The following is a 15,954-nucleotide window of genomic DNA, read 5'->3' on the forward strand; positions in this document are numbered from 1 at the left end:
GGAAAAGTTGTTTAATATTTTAACGAAGGCTAAGTCTAAGTTAGTTTCACAGAAGCCCTAGTTGTTTGTAAGTCAATCTACACGCACTTTATTATTTACCAAATAGTTAGTTGTGTTTAGTTGAACAGTGCATTCACTGGAATTTGAGAGCTTGGAAAATCTCATCTTTCAGCTGAAAATTATAATTCCAGATTCCACCTGATATAGGGATCCATTAATATTTTTGGGATGAGAAGTCTTAGATAAGTGTTGACCAAACGAGTATGATATTAACATTCTTTTCCAAGATGGTGAGTGATTCCTCCCGCAGAAATAGTTTTTTCAATTATGTATGCCTTCTTTTTCATTTTTTCGATTGTTCTCGGGGATGACTGATAACTATTCTTGCATGAACCTTAGAGTGACAGCAAAAAATAACCCCTATCAGCCCATGCCCGAGTCGATTCCTAGTCCCACCAGGAGCATTTGCTCCAAATTTGAAGCAAATCGGACAAGTCTAGCTCCCGGACCAACGTGCCTGAAGTTTGTATGGGATTTTTCGACAATTTACATGGAGAAAACCCACTAATCCGCATTTTCGCCGCTAGGTGGCGCTGTATGCATCGTATTATGGCTGTAAGTGAAAATAAGAAATATAATTTAATTGCCTACAACTTTGTCGAAGACTGCTAGTAAGTCCGGCTTTGTTCAAAGAAGTTATTAAACTTTTAACGAAGTGATGTAAGAGTCAGTTTTGCATGGGGCCTAGCAGTGCATGCGTGTGTATCAGTACTCGATTCACACGGACTAAACATTTTTGTGATATAATCGTTAGGTTTAGGTCAATAGTATGTTCAGAAGAATTATAGTAAGTAATACGAGTCATGTTTTGGTTAGAAAATTTTAGTTGCACATTTTACCGCGCAGAGGGCACCAACACTAACTTTCGAAATAGACAGGGAAATCGATCGTTTTTCGATGCCGCTTTGGAAAGATTATCTCAAAATCAGTTTTACCTTTATTTAGAGAAATCATGCATACTCCAAAAGTTAATACAACATTGATGCATATATTTTCAACTGATTAGTGCAAACTTGTTGTAATTGCAACTTACTGTCTTCCAAAAACTCATCAGTTGTTACTTTCAAAAAAGAAGCCCAATATTGAAAGGTAAATCGTAGTCATGACAAAAATATTCGACCAAGGTCAGTTATAATAGTAATCGAAATAAGCTAAACAGAGCCAAGAGCGAGGAGAAAAAATTACCGACTGTTATGAAAATTATTTTCTGGACCATGAATTAAATGTTGAGAATTACATATAATATAATAGTATTTTTTAGGTCCTCTTTCAACCATATATGATGTTTATGAGATGATGCGGTATTCAGAAATACCACGTGATCTATCTTCGGACAGTTTACGTCTAAAGGAGGTAAGTCTAATATAACTCAACAAGGAATATTTTTTATTACAAGACCACTTGTCAAAGTAATGCACTGGAACGAGTTCAGAAATGCATTGGTAATAGCCCTTCCTAACGTTACTGTTCCTTTTTTATATACTATTTTCTCTTTGATTATATTGTTTTGTTTGCATTACATTTCTAATTTAGTATATTGGGTGTTAAGCCACAAGTGGTGACTTTTCATACCTATTATTTACATGATTCAGTTAATTATTATTAAGATATAATATGCTTTCGCAGTTAAGTTTTTTTTCAGTAGGATGTTTTAAACCTACTTATCTTGTGAATAAGGAGCTAAACAAATCTTACAAACTAACTTATAAACTATAAAGAGAGCTTTTCCATTTTTTCAGGTAATCATTGAAAATATTCAAGCTTCGTTTCAGTCGACTGCAGATAATACGAAGACTCCTACCAGTGGCTGAGATGCTAGTATCATCACAGGAAAGTGACTTTTTACAGCCTGTAGGTAGATTTGGAAGATCAGAGGTAAAAATATTGTATAGTATTGGTGCGACGCTTGATCCTTGAAGGGCGCCTGCTTTAACGGGTAGCTTATTAGATTTACAATTCTGATAAGAAACCTGTAGGGTACCACGGTGTTCCTAAAACCGTTATTAACAAAACAAAATGACCATAAATTTGTCATACGGCATTCGAAAGATACAGTATCCAAGCATCTTCTCAGTGAATTTCAAAATGATCCATCGAGGGATTCGAGAGAAATTGCAATTTGAAGTTTCATGACACGTTTCATAAGGCTACCAGCAAACACCCACGGGTTTGGTCCTATCTCTACAAACAAATTTTTTTTTGTCTACTTATTTAGTACATGGCATTCGAAAGATATAGTAATCAAGTATATCTCCTGCAAGTTTGAAAATATTTCATTGACGGAATCGAAATTTATAACGGTTTGGATGTGGTATGGTCATAGATGGGTTTTCTACCAGACTTCAAGCGTGAATCCATGTTTGTCCATTGACTATTTAGATCGTTTATACGTGTCGCGGTTTTTAAAGGAAAACCTTACCATTTAATTACATAAATATAATGTACAAAAGGTGTTATTTATATGGTGCACTGAAAAAAATATGAAAATAGGGTTGTCTACCAAACGTTAAATATAATGTGAAAACTAAATAAAATGAATGAAAGTTGGAACGTTTACTTCAAAAGGCCATATCTCAATGGTTTGTTGATCGATTCTAATTTTTTTTCATTATTGAACAGGTAAACGTTTCATTGTTAATTTACATTAAGAAGAATATAAAACAGAGTCATCTACAGGCGATATAGTTGATCTCAACTATATGTATTATCATTATTTAGTAAATATTTTAGCTGCCTATCCATTTTTATATACTAGTTGATTGCAATTGCTGTATAATCATCTGAATGTCAAATTCCCATGATAAGTTCAATTCGACAATAAAACTGACAATAGTTAGAGATATGAGCAGATGAACTTATATTAATAACATCCCCTTTGACCAGTTTTAACATCTGTCAACCCAACCAGCGATTGTACAAAATTTCCAACAAAAACCGTATCATAACATAAATTGATCTGAATCAGCAAATACCTTCATATTTTTTGAATTTATGGTTTTATTTTTCCATCATTTGTAGTTTGCGTTCGTTGCATTCAACTAATGGATAGGTCATCGCTTTGAATACAAAGTATTCACTAAATAGTGATAATACATATAATTGAGGATAATTATGTTGTCTATTTTTTGAAGTAGGCAATTCTATTTTATATTCTTCTTAATGAAAATTAACGATGAAACGTCTACTTGTTCAATAATGAAAAAATCATTAGAATCGGTCAACAAACCATTGAAATATGGCCTTTTGAAGTAAACATTCCGAGTTTTATCCATTTTTTTAATTTACACATTATATTTAACGTTTGGTAGACAACCCTATTTTCATATTTTTTCAGTGTACCATAAAAATAACACCTTTTGTACATTATATTTATGTAATTAAATGGTCAGGTTTTCCTTTAAAAACCGCGACACGTATAAACGATCTAAATAGTCAATGGACGAACATGGATTCACGCTTGAAGTCTGGTAGAAAACCCATCTATGACCGCATACCACATCCAAACCGTTATAAATTTCGATTCCGTCAATGAAATATTTTCAAACTTGCAGGAGATATACTTGATTACTATATCTTTCGAATGCCATGTACTAAATAAGTAGACAAAAAAAAATTTGTTTGTAGAGATAGGACCAAACCCGTGGGTGTTTGCTGGTAGCCTTATGAAACGTGCCATAAAACTTCAAATTGCAATTTCGCTCGAATCCCTCGATGGATCATTTTGAAATTCACTGAGAAGATGCTTGGATACTGTATCTTTCGAATGCCGTATGACAAATTTATGGTCATTTTTTTTTGTTAATAACGGTTTTAGGAACACCGTGGTACGGTTAGTAAGATAATTTTTAATTATCTTTATTATGTAAATTGGAAAATTGAAATCCCACATTTTGGCAATTAATCCTTTGTGCCAAACACAGTCGAAGGCTTTTTCGATGTCTAGAAGAGCAACTCCAGTGGAATAGCCCTCTGAGATATTTGTCTTTATCATGTTAGTTACTCTCACAAGTTGATGAGTAGTTGAATGTCCAATACGAAATCCAAACTGCTGAGGAAGAAAAATAGAATTCTCATTGATATGTGACATCCTTCTAGTTAGGATGATTTTTTCAAATAATTTACTAATAGAAGAGAGTAAACTAATTGGTCGATAGCTAGATGCTTCTGCTGGGTTTTTATCTGGCTTCAAAATAGGAATAACCTTTGCATTTTTCTATCTTTCAGGGAAGTATGCTAATTCAAAACATTTGTTGAATATTTTGACCAAGTATCTCATGGTGATTTTGGGAAGGTTTTTAAGAAGAATGTTGAAATTTCCATCATAACCTGGAGTTTTCATATTTTTTAACTTTTTCATGATGGATCTCATCATAGTTTGTTTCAACAATATCGTCTAGAGACAATACATGATTTGAAACGTTTTCATATTTTTGTAAGATCTCGGTTTCAATAGGACTCACAACGTTGAGATTAAACCTTATGGACGCTTTCAAACTGTTGAGCAAGTTTTTGAGCTTTTTCTTCGTTTGTAAGAAGTATGTGGCCACCTTTCTTCAAAGCTGGAATTCAGATCGTATCAATCACTCGGAGTGATTAGTTGAGTTTTTTCTCTGACTCCGTGTTCCATCGAATAAACAAGTGCTCGGCCTACGCCACCCGCCTTTTTTTAGCGCGGTCTCTGCCATCCGGCACAAATCATCGCGACATTTCGCTAGCTCAGCGATAGTTTACGCAAGTGCAGTGCTCCGAAACCCGATTAGTAGTGTGAAAAACAAGTGTTTCGCAACTCGATCCCCGACGGGTCTCCGGTGCCCTGAGGGACGGATTATCCGCCAAGGCGCTGATTCCTACCGAATTTCGAAGCATACTACGGTTTTTCCGCGGGAAAAAGTGTTGTGAAAATCGTAGCAGGTATCAGGAGTACAGACTTTTAAGAAGGTAAACAACTCGCGCCTCCATCAAATCTCCCACGTTAAATCGGTGAACTGATCGCGCCTCCACCTAGGCGAAGATTCAAATCAGTAAAAGACTTGCGCCTCCATTGACCTACCGACCGCCGGCGATTTAAACGCGTGTGAAGTATCGAACAGAAAAATCGAATTGGTGTGCGCCTGCGAAGTGACCTACACGATAGTAAAGTGACGAAAACCAAACGACAATAATGCCACGCCCTCCTCCCCCGGACTGGGGTGAGGAACCCCCCCTAAGTCGATCGCTCCCCGGTTACATGAATTCCGGGGATGTGATAGATCAGCAGACCCTACTATTAAGGGCCGTCAACGAACCAGGAAACGAGGAACAAAGACTCCCCGCGGATCCTTTCCTTATTCTAAAATCTGTACAGTCAGTTCTCGGTATCGATCCAAGAAACCTGGTGAGTGCGACAAAGGAGGCAAAGGGATCCAGATATGTGTTGAGAACCCGATCGAAGAAAGCTTTTCTAGCCCTACAGAAGTTGAATCAGCTTATAGGCGGTCAGAAGGTGGAGATTATTCCCCACCCAACCCTCAATAAAGTCCAGGGTGTCATCTACGATCCTGACACCAAAGATTTGGAAGAAGCCAGACTGCTGGAAGAACTAAAGACCCAGGGGGTCACGGAGGTTCGCCGAATATCAAAAAAGATTGAAGGTAAGCCGGTCAACACACCACTAGTCATCCTCTCCTTCTCTGGTTCTGCACTTCCGGAACACGTTTTCATTGGCCTACTCCGCACCAGTATCCGCCCATACTATCCACTACCGATGATGTGCTTCAAGTGCGGCAAATTTGGGCATGGTAGTCGTCTCTGTCCCAACCCCGCCGCTTGCTTGAACTGCAGTGAACAACATGAAACATCCAAAGATAACCCATGTACCAAGACAAGCGTTTGCATCAACTGTGGACAAGGTCACTCCACCCGTAGTAGGACGTGTCCCAAGTTTATCGAGGAAGAACAGATAACCAAAATCAGAGTTGACAAAAATCTCACCTTCCCCGAGGCCAGAGCTTTGATAACGAAACGCCAACAAGGTCCCAGTTATGCCAGCGTAGCCACAGGTAACACCATGGACGACGAACGGGACAAAATCATAGCACAGCTACAGAATGAACTAGTGACTCTGAAAGAAAGCAAGGCCCAAAGTTCACTTGACGGTAAAGATCAGGAAATTAAACGGCTGAAGGAATATTGTTCCAAGCTTCAAAAACAGCTTCAAGCGGCTACAGCAGATATAGCGAAACTGCGGCATGCCTTCTCCGAGCTTCACCAAAAGTCGTCTATCCACCCTAGGGAGAACACTTCCACCAACGAAAACACCCCAACGGGAACAAAAGCTAAGAAGACTATATTTTTAGAACCAACCTCTGTTGCCGGAGCTCCTGCCGGCCCGGCCAACCAACCAGAACCCAGAAGGTCCAGTCGCCAAAAAGTAAAGGATACCAGAAAAAGTGGTACCGATAAATCCAGAAGCCCCAACTTCAAAACAACTCCCGATATGACCTTGCTTACACCCGATCTTGAAGCCATGCCCTGGTCCCGATCCAGTTCAACAACAGCACTCAACACGTCAGGCCAAGAACCTCCAACAACCGTTGACTACTCGGACGTCATCTCAGAGTAACACAACGCACAAACGCTCAACCCAGCAGTCAGCAGAAATCAAAAGCAACAACATTCAATAGCCGAAACCAAACAAACAAACCTCCCGCGTCGACCCCGACCGGGGACGTTCCGGGTTCTCCCGATGCACCCCCGGCGGCTGTTGGCGCGGGCCCGAGTTTAACTCAGGCAAGTACTCATACACAAAATATAACAGAAAACAACCGACTGCCCTCAAGTCCTTCCAGCCAATGCTTACTAGACGTCACCTTGCCGCCAACCATACAAATACAAAAAATAATCAGCAAACGTAGTGCTATGACATCGACCCCTGGACGCAGGGACAACAGCGACACCGATCGGCTCCGCAGCCTCAGCCCCATCGCTGGTTGCTCTTGGCATCCAGTTCGGTTCCACCACAGGAACAGTGACACCAATACCACAGAACGCAACATGTACACCTATTCCACAAGTATAATAGTGGAAGCTACCCACTCACAATCACACCGAGACATCACTAACAAAACCTGCTCTCCGTGCATCAACAAAGCCTCCCTCCCCGCGTCGCCCCCGACTCGGGAGGTACCGGAAACATCCGATGAGTCCCCGACGGTTGCCGGCGCGGGGAACCCGGGGGTTTCCCGGGTAAGTTCCATCAATCCCATAGTTCGATCGTATCCATCTGCCGCACTTTACTCTCGTACAGGATCCTATGGTACATCAACCGAATCAACACCAAGTACTAGAGACTTCGAAGAAAACATCAAAACCTGCTCCCCTTGCATGAGCAAAGCCTCCCTCCCCGCGTCGCCCCCGACTCGGGAAGTACCGGAAATATCCGAAGAGTCCCCGACGGTTGCCGGCGCGGGGAACCCGGGGGTTTCCCGGGTAAGTTCCACCAACGCTTATCCACGATCATATCCATCTGTCGCTTTCTGCTCTCCCTCAGAACCCTATTGCATCAACACAGCTGAACAAACATCAAGCATCGGAGAAAACATACAGCCTTCGGAGGGATACGAACCAAGTAAGGAGCAGCCTTTGCATACACAGGCAGTCGAAAGAGAAGGTTGCGTCCTGGCATTGCAGTGGAATATTAACGGCCTGAATGGAAACCTAGGAGATTTACAAATCCACATTGCAAACAGAACTCCCATATGTCTGGCCATACAAGAGACTCACACAAGAAGCACCACAGACCCGTCTCCATGGTTTGGGCACAAGTATACTTGGGACACATGTCAAGGGAACAACATCTTCCAGACGGTCGGTCTGGGGATCAGGGCGGACATCCCATCGAAAACTATACCACTCGATACAGACCTGATAGCAGCAGCTCGCAGGATCACGTACCCTGTCGAATGTACAGTTGTATCCGTATACATCCCGAGTGGGGTTCGGGAATTGCGAAACAAACTTCTGAACTTAATAAACCAGCTTCCGCCACCCTTCATACTTATGGGTGACTTCAACGCACACCATTGCGATTGGGGCTCCCAAAGTAGCAATCGGCGTGGAAATGAAATCCTGGAAGTAGCTGAAAAATGCAACGCCATCATCCTCAACACTGGAGAAACCACATTTCTCAGAGCAAGCTCCTCATCAGCCATCGATTTGACGATTTGCTCCAGCTCTATTGCCAATACCTGTGGTTGGTCGGTGGATCTCGACAAAGGAGGTAGTGGTCATTTCCCTATATGGATCACTCACGCCAGTCGCCCTATTTCAACAACACGACGTAGGCGATGGCTGTACGAGCGAGCCGACTGGGAGGCGTACGAAGATGCAATCGAAACAGCTCTCGAATTTAACGAGACTCACACACCTGAGGCCATTGCAAAGCTTATTGTTCAAGCCGCCTCCACAAGCATCCCCCGAACTAGCGGAACCCCCCCACGAAGAGCAATCCACTGGTGGAACGACGAGGTCGCAGCTGTTCTGAAAGCCCGAAGAAAAGCCCTCAGACTTTTTCGAAGAACCCCACAGGAACACCAACTATGGGAGGAACGCGCAGCCAACTACCGAAGGCTTAGAATCCAGGGAAGAAAGGCGATTGAGGAAGCTAAAGCAGCAAGTTGGGGAGAGTTTCTCGATGGCATTAATCCGACTTCCTCCACCAAGGAACTGTGGAGAAGGGTCAACGCACTTAGCGGTAAACGCCGACATACTGGATTTTCCCTTAATATCCATGGAACGACTACCGTGGACCCTACTGAAATAGCAAACCAGATCGGGAAATATTTTCAGGAGCTATCATCCGACGAATCTCTACCGGCATCCTTTAGGAGGTGGAAAGCCGGCATAGAAGCACACCCAACGAGCTTCGGACTCGACTGTAGTGCACCGTACAATCAACCTTTTTCTGGAATGGAACTCGCCACTGTACTAAGTGCGACACGCGGGAAATCGGCTGGACCCGATGAAGTGGGCTACCCTATGCTCAGACACCTCCCACCAAGGGCGAAAAGAGCCTTACTAGAATGCTTGAACATAGTCTGGGAAGGTGGAGACTTCCCAGAAGCTTGGCGCGAGGCACTGGTCATTCCTATTCCCAAAAAAAGTAGCGGAAGAAAGGAGCCCAGCGACTTCCGCCCTATAAACTTGATTAGCTGTATAGCTAAAACGATGGAGAGACTAGTAAATCGGCGCCTTGTGACCTATCTGGAGGAGGGAAACTTCCTCGACCTCCGGCAGTTTGCTTTCAGAAAAGGACTCGCCTCAGGTATCCATCTCGGTTCGTTTGGAGAGGTAGTCGGTCAGGCACTCGAGGAAAACAAGCACGCTGATATCGCGATCCTCGACCTCGCCAAGGCCTACAATACGGTCTGGCGAGAGGGTGTACTGCGACAATTACATCAGTGGGGAATAAGAGGGAATATGGGCCGCTTCGTCCAGGAATTTCTCAGGAACAGAACCTTCCGAGTGTGCATCGGAGGAAACAAATCTGATACCTTCCGGGAAGCCAATGGGGTCCCGCAAGGATCCGTGTTGCCAGTCACCCTCTTTCTCGTAAGCATGAATACTCTATTCGATGCTTTACCGAAAGGAGTATTTATATTCTTATATGCTGATGATATCATTTTGGTGGCGATCGGAAAAACAAAAGCTAGAACCAGGATAAAATTGCAGGCTGCTGTTAACGCCGTAGGCCGGTGGGCCGAAGCAACCGGTTTCAATATTGCCCCAGAAAAATGCGCTATTGCACACTGCTGCAACTCCCACCACGTTGCTTTCGATCGACCCGTGAAACTCGCCGGTGCAACTATACCATTTCGCAAGGAACCGAAAATTCTCGGAATTAAGGTAGACCGGAGAATGACCTTCACATCCCACTTCCAGCAAATAAAAAAGGATTGCGAAAGCAGGAAAAGACTAGTTCGCACCATAAGCTCCCGCCACACCAAGTGCAACAGAAAAACAGCTCTAAATGTGAGTCAAGCCCTAATACACTCAAAAATATTCTATGGCCTTGAGCTCACCTGCCGAAACTGGGAGGGTCTGGCCACCACACTACCACCTGTCTACCATGGTGCGGTTAGATTCGCATCCAACCTGCTCCCTAGCACACCGGCGGAAGCCGCCTGCATGGAGGCAGGTATTTTACCATGTCGATGGGCGATAGCGATCAACGTTGTGAAACGAGCACTGAGTTTCCTAGAAAAAACGACAGGGGGAGAATGTCAAATATTAGATATAGCTAAACATATCTACTCAGAATTCACTAATACCCAACTCCCTGCAATTGCCAGCATGCGCAGGGTCAGGAATCGCCCCTGGAACAAACGCTGCCCAAACCGGGACACCAAACTGACACGTATCGTAAAAAAAGATGATCCTCACAGCGCAACGCAAGCAAAGTTTCTGCACTTGGTCAACCGCAAATACCAAAATCACCACAAAATATTCACTGACGGATCAAAGCTAGAAGAAGAAGTTGGAATAGGGATACACGGTATCTGTGAAGGATTAGCTCTACGTCTGCCTCCAGAATGCTCGGTATTTTCCGCAGAAGCAGCCGCGATCGCCGTTGCCATACGCAGAAAATCCGAAGGTATACCAACGGTAATTTTTTCCGATTCTCTCTCGGTCATCTTGGCACTCGAGACCGGAGAATCGAAGCATCCGTACATCCAGGAAATCGAAGATACCTGTGATATTCTCACTACGATTTGCTGGGTTCCGGGCCATTGTGGAATTAAGGGCAACGAGACCGCTGACCATCTGGCCTCTATCGGTCGGCGAACGAGGTCAATGGTTACCCGAGAAGTCCCGGTAAATGATATCACTAAATCATTCAAGCAGAAAGCCTCCAACCACTTCATCGACCACTGGACGAACCTGCGAGGACACCCACAGAAAATCAAGGGATCTCTCCAAAGATGGGAAGACAGAGAGAGCAGAATAGAGCAAAAGGTACTCTCGCGACTCCGTGTAGGACACACCAGAATTACCCACGCCCACACTATCTCACGAGTAAATCCACCACTATGTTCCACATGCAACAGCAGGTTAACAGTCGAACATATACTCGTCAACTGCCCCGTCTACGAGGACCTTCGTCGGCAACACGATGTATCATCATCCATAAAGGATATACTTGGAAATGACCCGTCACGAGAGGAGAAACTACTAATATTCTTAAAAAACTTGTTCGCAGAGATTTGAAAAGAAGGGACTACCATGATCGCCTCGGGACCTGGTGCGCATCTCTAGCAATGACTTCCGACTTTAAATAGACGTCCTTAACTGTAACAAATAAAATAGACTAAGAGGTTACATAGAATATAAGCACCCTTTGGTAGGCGAATGACCACTTCGGTTAAAGCCTATAAATAAATAAATAAAGCTGGAATTGGTTTCTGAGGTTTCTTAAGAACCTTAGAAGGTTTCCAGAAAGGTTTAGAATTTGGCTTGATTTGTTCAACCTCTTTCGCGAAATTTTCATTTCTTAAGAGTGTGAATCTGTGCTTAATTTCTTTTTGATAGATACATTTCATAGCAGGATCAAGAGAACGTTGATATTGACGTCTTCGAACATTCTTCAAGCGAATCAGAAGTTGAAGATCATCGTCAATAATAGGAGTATTAAATTTTTTTCTGTGTTTTGGTACTGATAAATTTCTAGCATCAACTATAGAATTACTTAAATTTTGTAATGCCGTATCAAGGTCAGCTTTATTTTGTAAATCAAGGTCATGATTAAAATTATTCTCACTATAAGTTTTGTACCTTTCCCAATTCGCTTTGTGATAATTGAACACTGAGCTAATGGGATTGGAAACAGTTTCTTGAGAAAGTGAAAAAATTACTGGAAGATGATCAGAATCAAAGTCAGCATGTGTAAAGAGTGTCAAGAGACGGCTTAACGGAATGTTTGATCCTGCGATTAACCGCTATTGCGATTCCTCCGCCGAATCCAACAATTCGATCAAATCGATGAATAACAAAATTAGAGTTACTCTTCAATTTAATATTTGGTTTTAAAAAAGTTTCGGTCACAACGGCTATAAGCACATTATGTATCCTCAAGAAGTTGAAAAATTCATCTTCACACGTTTTTAATGAACGAGCATTCCATTTTAATAAATTTAAATGATTATTTAAAGTCATTGTTAAACTTTAATTTCATTACAATTTTGTTAGCAAATTCTCACCCCGCTTGAAAAGTTTCAAACATGGAGGTAGAATTTAACATAGAAATCATCATAGGTAACATAGAGTCCTGCAAGTATTTTAATTTTTTCTTCCGTAACGCTACCTAGATCCATTGGACTAAAGGAAGCGTTGGGTGCAAACGAGTTTGTAGGCGTGGTAACGGTAGCCGTTATTTTGGCCTTGTTACCTGCCACTGAAGCATAACATGACACACCATTGTAGGATGGTGTGACGGAGGTAGAAGAAGTTGTTAATCTATTTTGAATCGGATTAACACGTTTGGACGTATTTTTTTGAAGTGTACCTTAAGAAGTAGGTACATTTTTTATTTGTTGTTTTTGTTGTCTAGAACGAGATTTTATATTTTTTTCTCGAACAGGACAACCCCAGAAATTCGATTTATGATTTTCGCTACAATTAGCGCATTTGAAACTTTTTGTGATTTTTTTCACCGGACAAGTATCTTTCGTGTGCGATTTATCACCACAGATCATACATTTGGAATCCAAATGACAATTTTTTGTGCCGTGCCCAAAGCTTTGGCATCTACGACACTGGGACAGATTTTGAATTCTGCCCCATGTCGTCTATAATGTTTCCACTTTACTCGCACGTGGAACATAAAACGTGCTTTTTCAAATACTTTCAAATTATTAACCTCATTACGGTTAAAATGAATTAAATAAAGCTCCTGGATAATTCCAGAGTGTACTGGCGTGTTATCGCCGCTAGCCTTTCGCTTCATAAGAATAACTTGTGAAGGATTAAAGCCAAGTATATTTTCAATTCGTGTGATATTTCATCCAAACATTGACCTTGTGGTAACCCTTTCAAGACAGCCTTGAATGATCTAGCTGTCGTGAAATCATATGAATAAAATTTATATAACTTCTCCGTAAGATACTGGAGTAATCGTTTGTGGCCAATCAATTCTTCCGCTGTAACTCGACGTTCTCGTCTTCGGCCAATCTGAAAAGAGACTTTCACGTCCGTAAGGAACGTCGAAGCTCAGTTCGAAAGGTTTTGAAGTTGGAGATCATCACTGTTATAGGCGGAGGTGATTGCGTTTTCTTCTCATTGGCATTATGCGCAATGCGAGGAAATTTAGAAATTTCATCAGCTTCACATTCGGATAAAACATCGAATGAATCGCTGCAGTCAATTGAATTTTCGGGTGGAGAAGATACCCTTTTCCGATTAGCTTTAATTTTTGGCACACGGCCTTTCTAGGAGGACCCAGGCATGTTGGAAGAATTAAATATTTCTTTAGGCTGAATTGTTCTTGAAAAATGTTTTAGTCTTGAAAAAGACTGATTGAGTAGAAAAAATGGGTAAACTTGAAAAAGACTAATTGTCGAAAAAATATAGGTAGTCTTGAGAAAGACTGATCGAGCGAAAATATAGGCAGCCTTGAGAAAGACTGTTGCTGTTGAAAAACTCTAGGTAAACCAGGAGCTATCAAGATTTGTGACCGGTTCGAACGAAGGTTCAAGCCGGTATGGTGTTCCTTTTAAATAAGTTGCACGACTCGCATCAATGAAATCAGTGATTATATCATTTTTAAAAGGTTGGGGGAATGTGCCTATTATAGCTGAAACCCTAATATTACACTATTTCGCTCCGCATGGTTTTAAAACAAGCATGTGAAGTACTGAGAATATCTATTTGATTAAATAAGGTGTGCAATGAAAAGTTCGAGTTATTTTCTTATCAATTATGAACATATTTGTGCAGGACTATAGGATAACTCTAATTTTAGTTTAAATAAAATAACCTTTTTTTCATTTTTGATTCGACAAATATTTGGTCACATTTTTCTTGTTGCCTTTAATGACATTCGATAAGCAAGAGATTATTTAGTAGAAAAAAAAATGTAAATTTAGAAAGATAACACTCAATTGAGAGAGTGTGATATATACAAATCGGAAAACAATAAGTGGCAGAAGGATTAGGATCAGAAATACAATCTTTTGGCCATATTTTTTGCTCTACTCGCCGCGATTGATGGAAGATAATCACTATGAAGGTAGGGAGCACTCTATTTGCAATTTAAAAAAAATCGATTTTTCGTTTGATATGTATTTTAGTAGGCACTTCGGATGTCGACTATGAACTGTACTGTTAGACGGACACACGAGAACTGTTCTTCTTTATTAAAAACTATCATTAAGTCCTATAAATAAAAGTTCACAAATAGGGATGTTCATTAAGTACATATTATCTCCTCCCTTTCTTTATTGATAGCGCGTTGGAGGTTTTCTTACCCTTTCTGAACGTCGAACCGGTTGCGAATCATGATAGGTAATTTTCTTGCCTTTGTCTTCTTTAGCATTTAAAGGTGTACCCGACTCTTATTCACCTGAAAGGTGCTTTGCTCCAGAGACTCCCTCATCCGACGCAAAAGATTCAGTAGCTGCATGATCGGCCTGAGGCTCAGGAGCAGATGGTATAATTAGAAGTCCTGGAAACTCCTGTTCATCCATGTCCGACGTTCGAAGTTGATCGGCGTGAGCCATCTTAACTGTATTGTTAACGTTCACCAAGTATGTGTTGTGGCCCAGGATGTGTAGAATTCTGACAGGAACTGCTGGAGAAGTCGGTTTCCACTTCAAGGTAACTTTATCGCCTACACAGAGCGTTTTTCAAGATTTTAGTATTGCTTTGGAGAAGGCTTCAGGATATTTAGCAGCGTTCGAACGTTGTGTCGTAGCATTATTTCGCTAGGGGTCTGTCCAGTCGCTGTTGATGGTGTATTAAGATATTTGAAAACGAAGTTTTCCAAAGCTAGTTGGATATCGCTTGGTTTATTTTTATTTTTCAGTGTAGACCGTAATGTCTGTTTTGCAGTTTAGACGGCCCTTTCGGCAGATCCGTTTGACTCAGGGTGGTATGCCGGACTCTTCAACGCTTTGATACCGTTGCTTTGTAGGAAACTGACAAACCCACTAGAGGTGAATGGAGGGCCATTATCACTAACAATGCAATTTGGATTACCAAATCGAGAAATTAGAGGCCTTAATATCTGGATCACATCGCTTGCCGTAGTAGTTTTCAAGAGAAAAATTTCCATCCACTTGGTATGTGCATCGAACACAATGAAATAATTTTGACCATACAGTTGACAGAAATCCAAGTGAAGTCTTTCCCAATTCGTATTTGTTGGGGGCCAAGGTGAGAAGATGTATTTTTTCACTTTTCCTATTCGTCTGACATTCCAAACAGCGACCATTAAAATCTTCGATATCTGCATTCATATTAGGCCACCAGCAAACAGCTCTTCCCAACATTTTACATCGCACTATTCCTACGTGTTGATCGTGCACTAATTTCAAAACATGTTGACGCATGCTAGGGGTAATAACGACGCGAGAGCGCCACAAAATGCATCCTTGCTCCAGGCTCAATTCATGACGTTTATTAAAAAACAATTTTAAATTACTCTGTTGTTCGATGTTTGGCCAACCACTTTCTAAATATTTTGATACAACTTGCAGAACCAGGTCCTTATTCGTTTCTTCTGCGACAGTGTGGTAGCAGAGTGGAAGATCATTTGTTAAATTGAATGCCGCAACTGTATCTTCGACCTTACTTGCTTCCAATGATGGATTTCTTGATAAATAATCCAGAAGGTAGTTCCGCTCGCCCTTTCTATACCGTATC

At 41.5% G+C, this 15,954-nt stretch overlaps 1 protein-coding gene across 5 annotated transcripts in view; it reads left to right on the forward strand.

The window, feature by feature from the left end:
• Positions 1-15,954, forward strand: part of LOC131682806 (ras-specific guanine nucleotide-releasing factor RalGPS1) — a 406,032-nt gene that overhangs the window by 145,559 nt on the left and 244,519 nt on the right. For 2 of the 5 annotated variants that reach the window (XM_058964563.1, XM_058964567.1), the window contains exons 2-3: positions 1,322-1,413; positions 1,800-1,935. In XM_058964563.1, coding sequence (XP_058820546.1) covers positions 1,873-1,935 — 63 coding nt within the window. In that variant the 5' untranslated portion in view covers positions 1,322-1,413; positions 1,800-1,872. Of the gene's footprint in view, positions 1-1,321; positions 1,414-1,799; positions 1,936-14,623; positions 14,908-15,954 lie in introns of all 5 variants that reach the window. The other 3 variants (XM_058964566.1, XM_058964565.1, XM_058964564.1) reach the window with 3 other exon arrangements.

The sequence above is a fragment of the Topomyia yanbarensis genome, chromosome 2 (genome assembly GCF_030247195.1).
Source record: "Topomyia yanbarensis strain Yona2022 chromosome 2, ASM3024719v1, whole genome shotgun sequence".
NCBI classification, from domain to species: domain Eukaryota; kingdom Metazoa; phylum Arthropoda; class Insecta; order Diptera; family Culicidae; genus Topomyia; species Topomyia yanbarensis.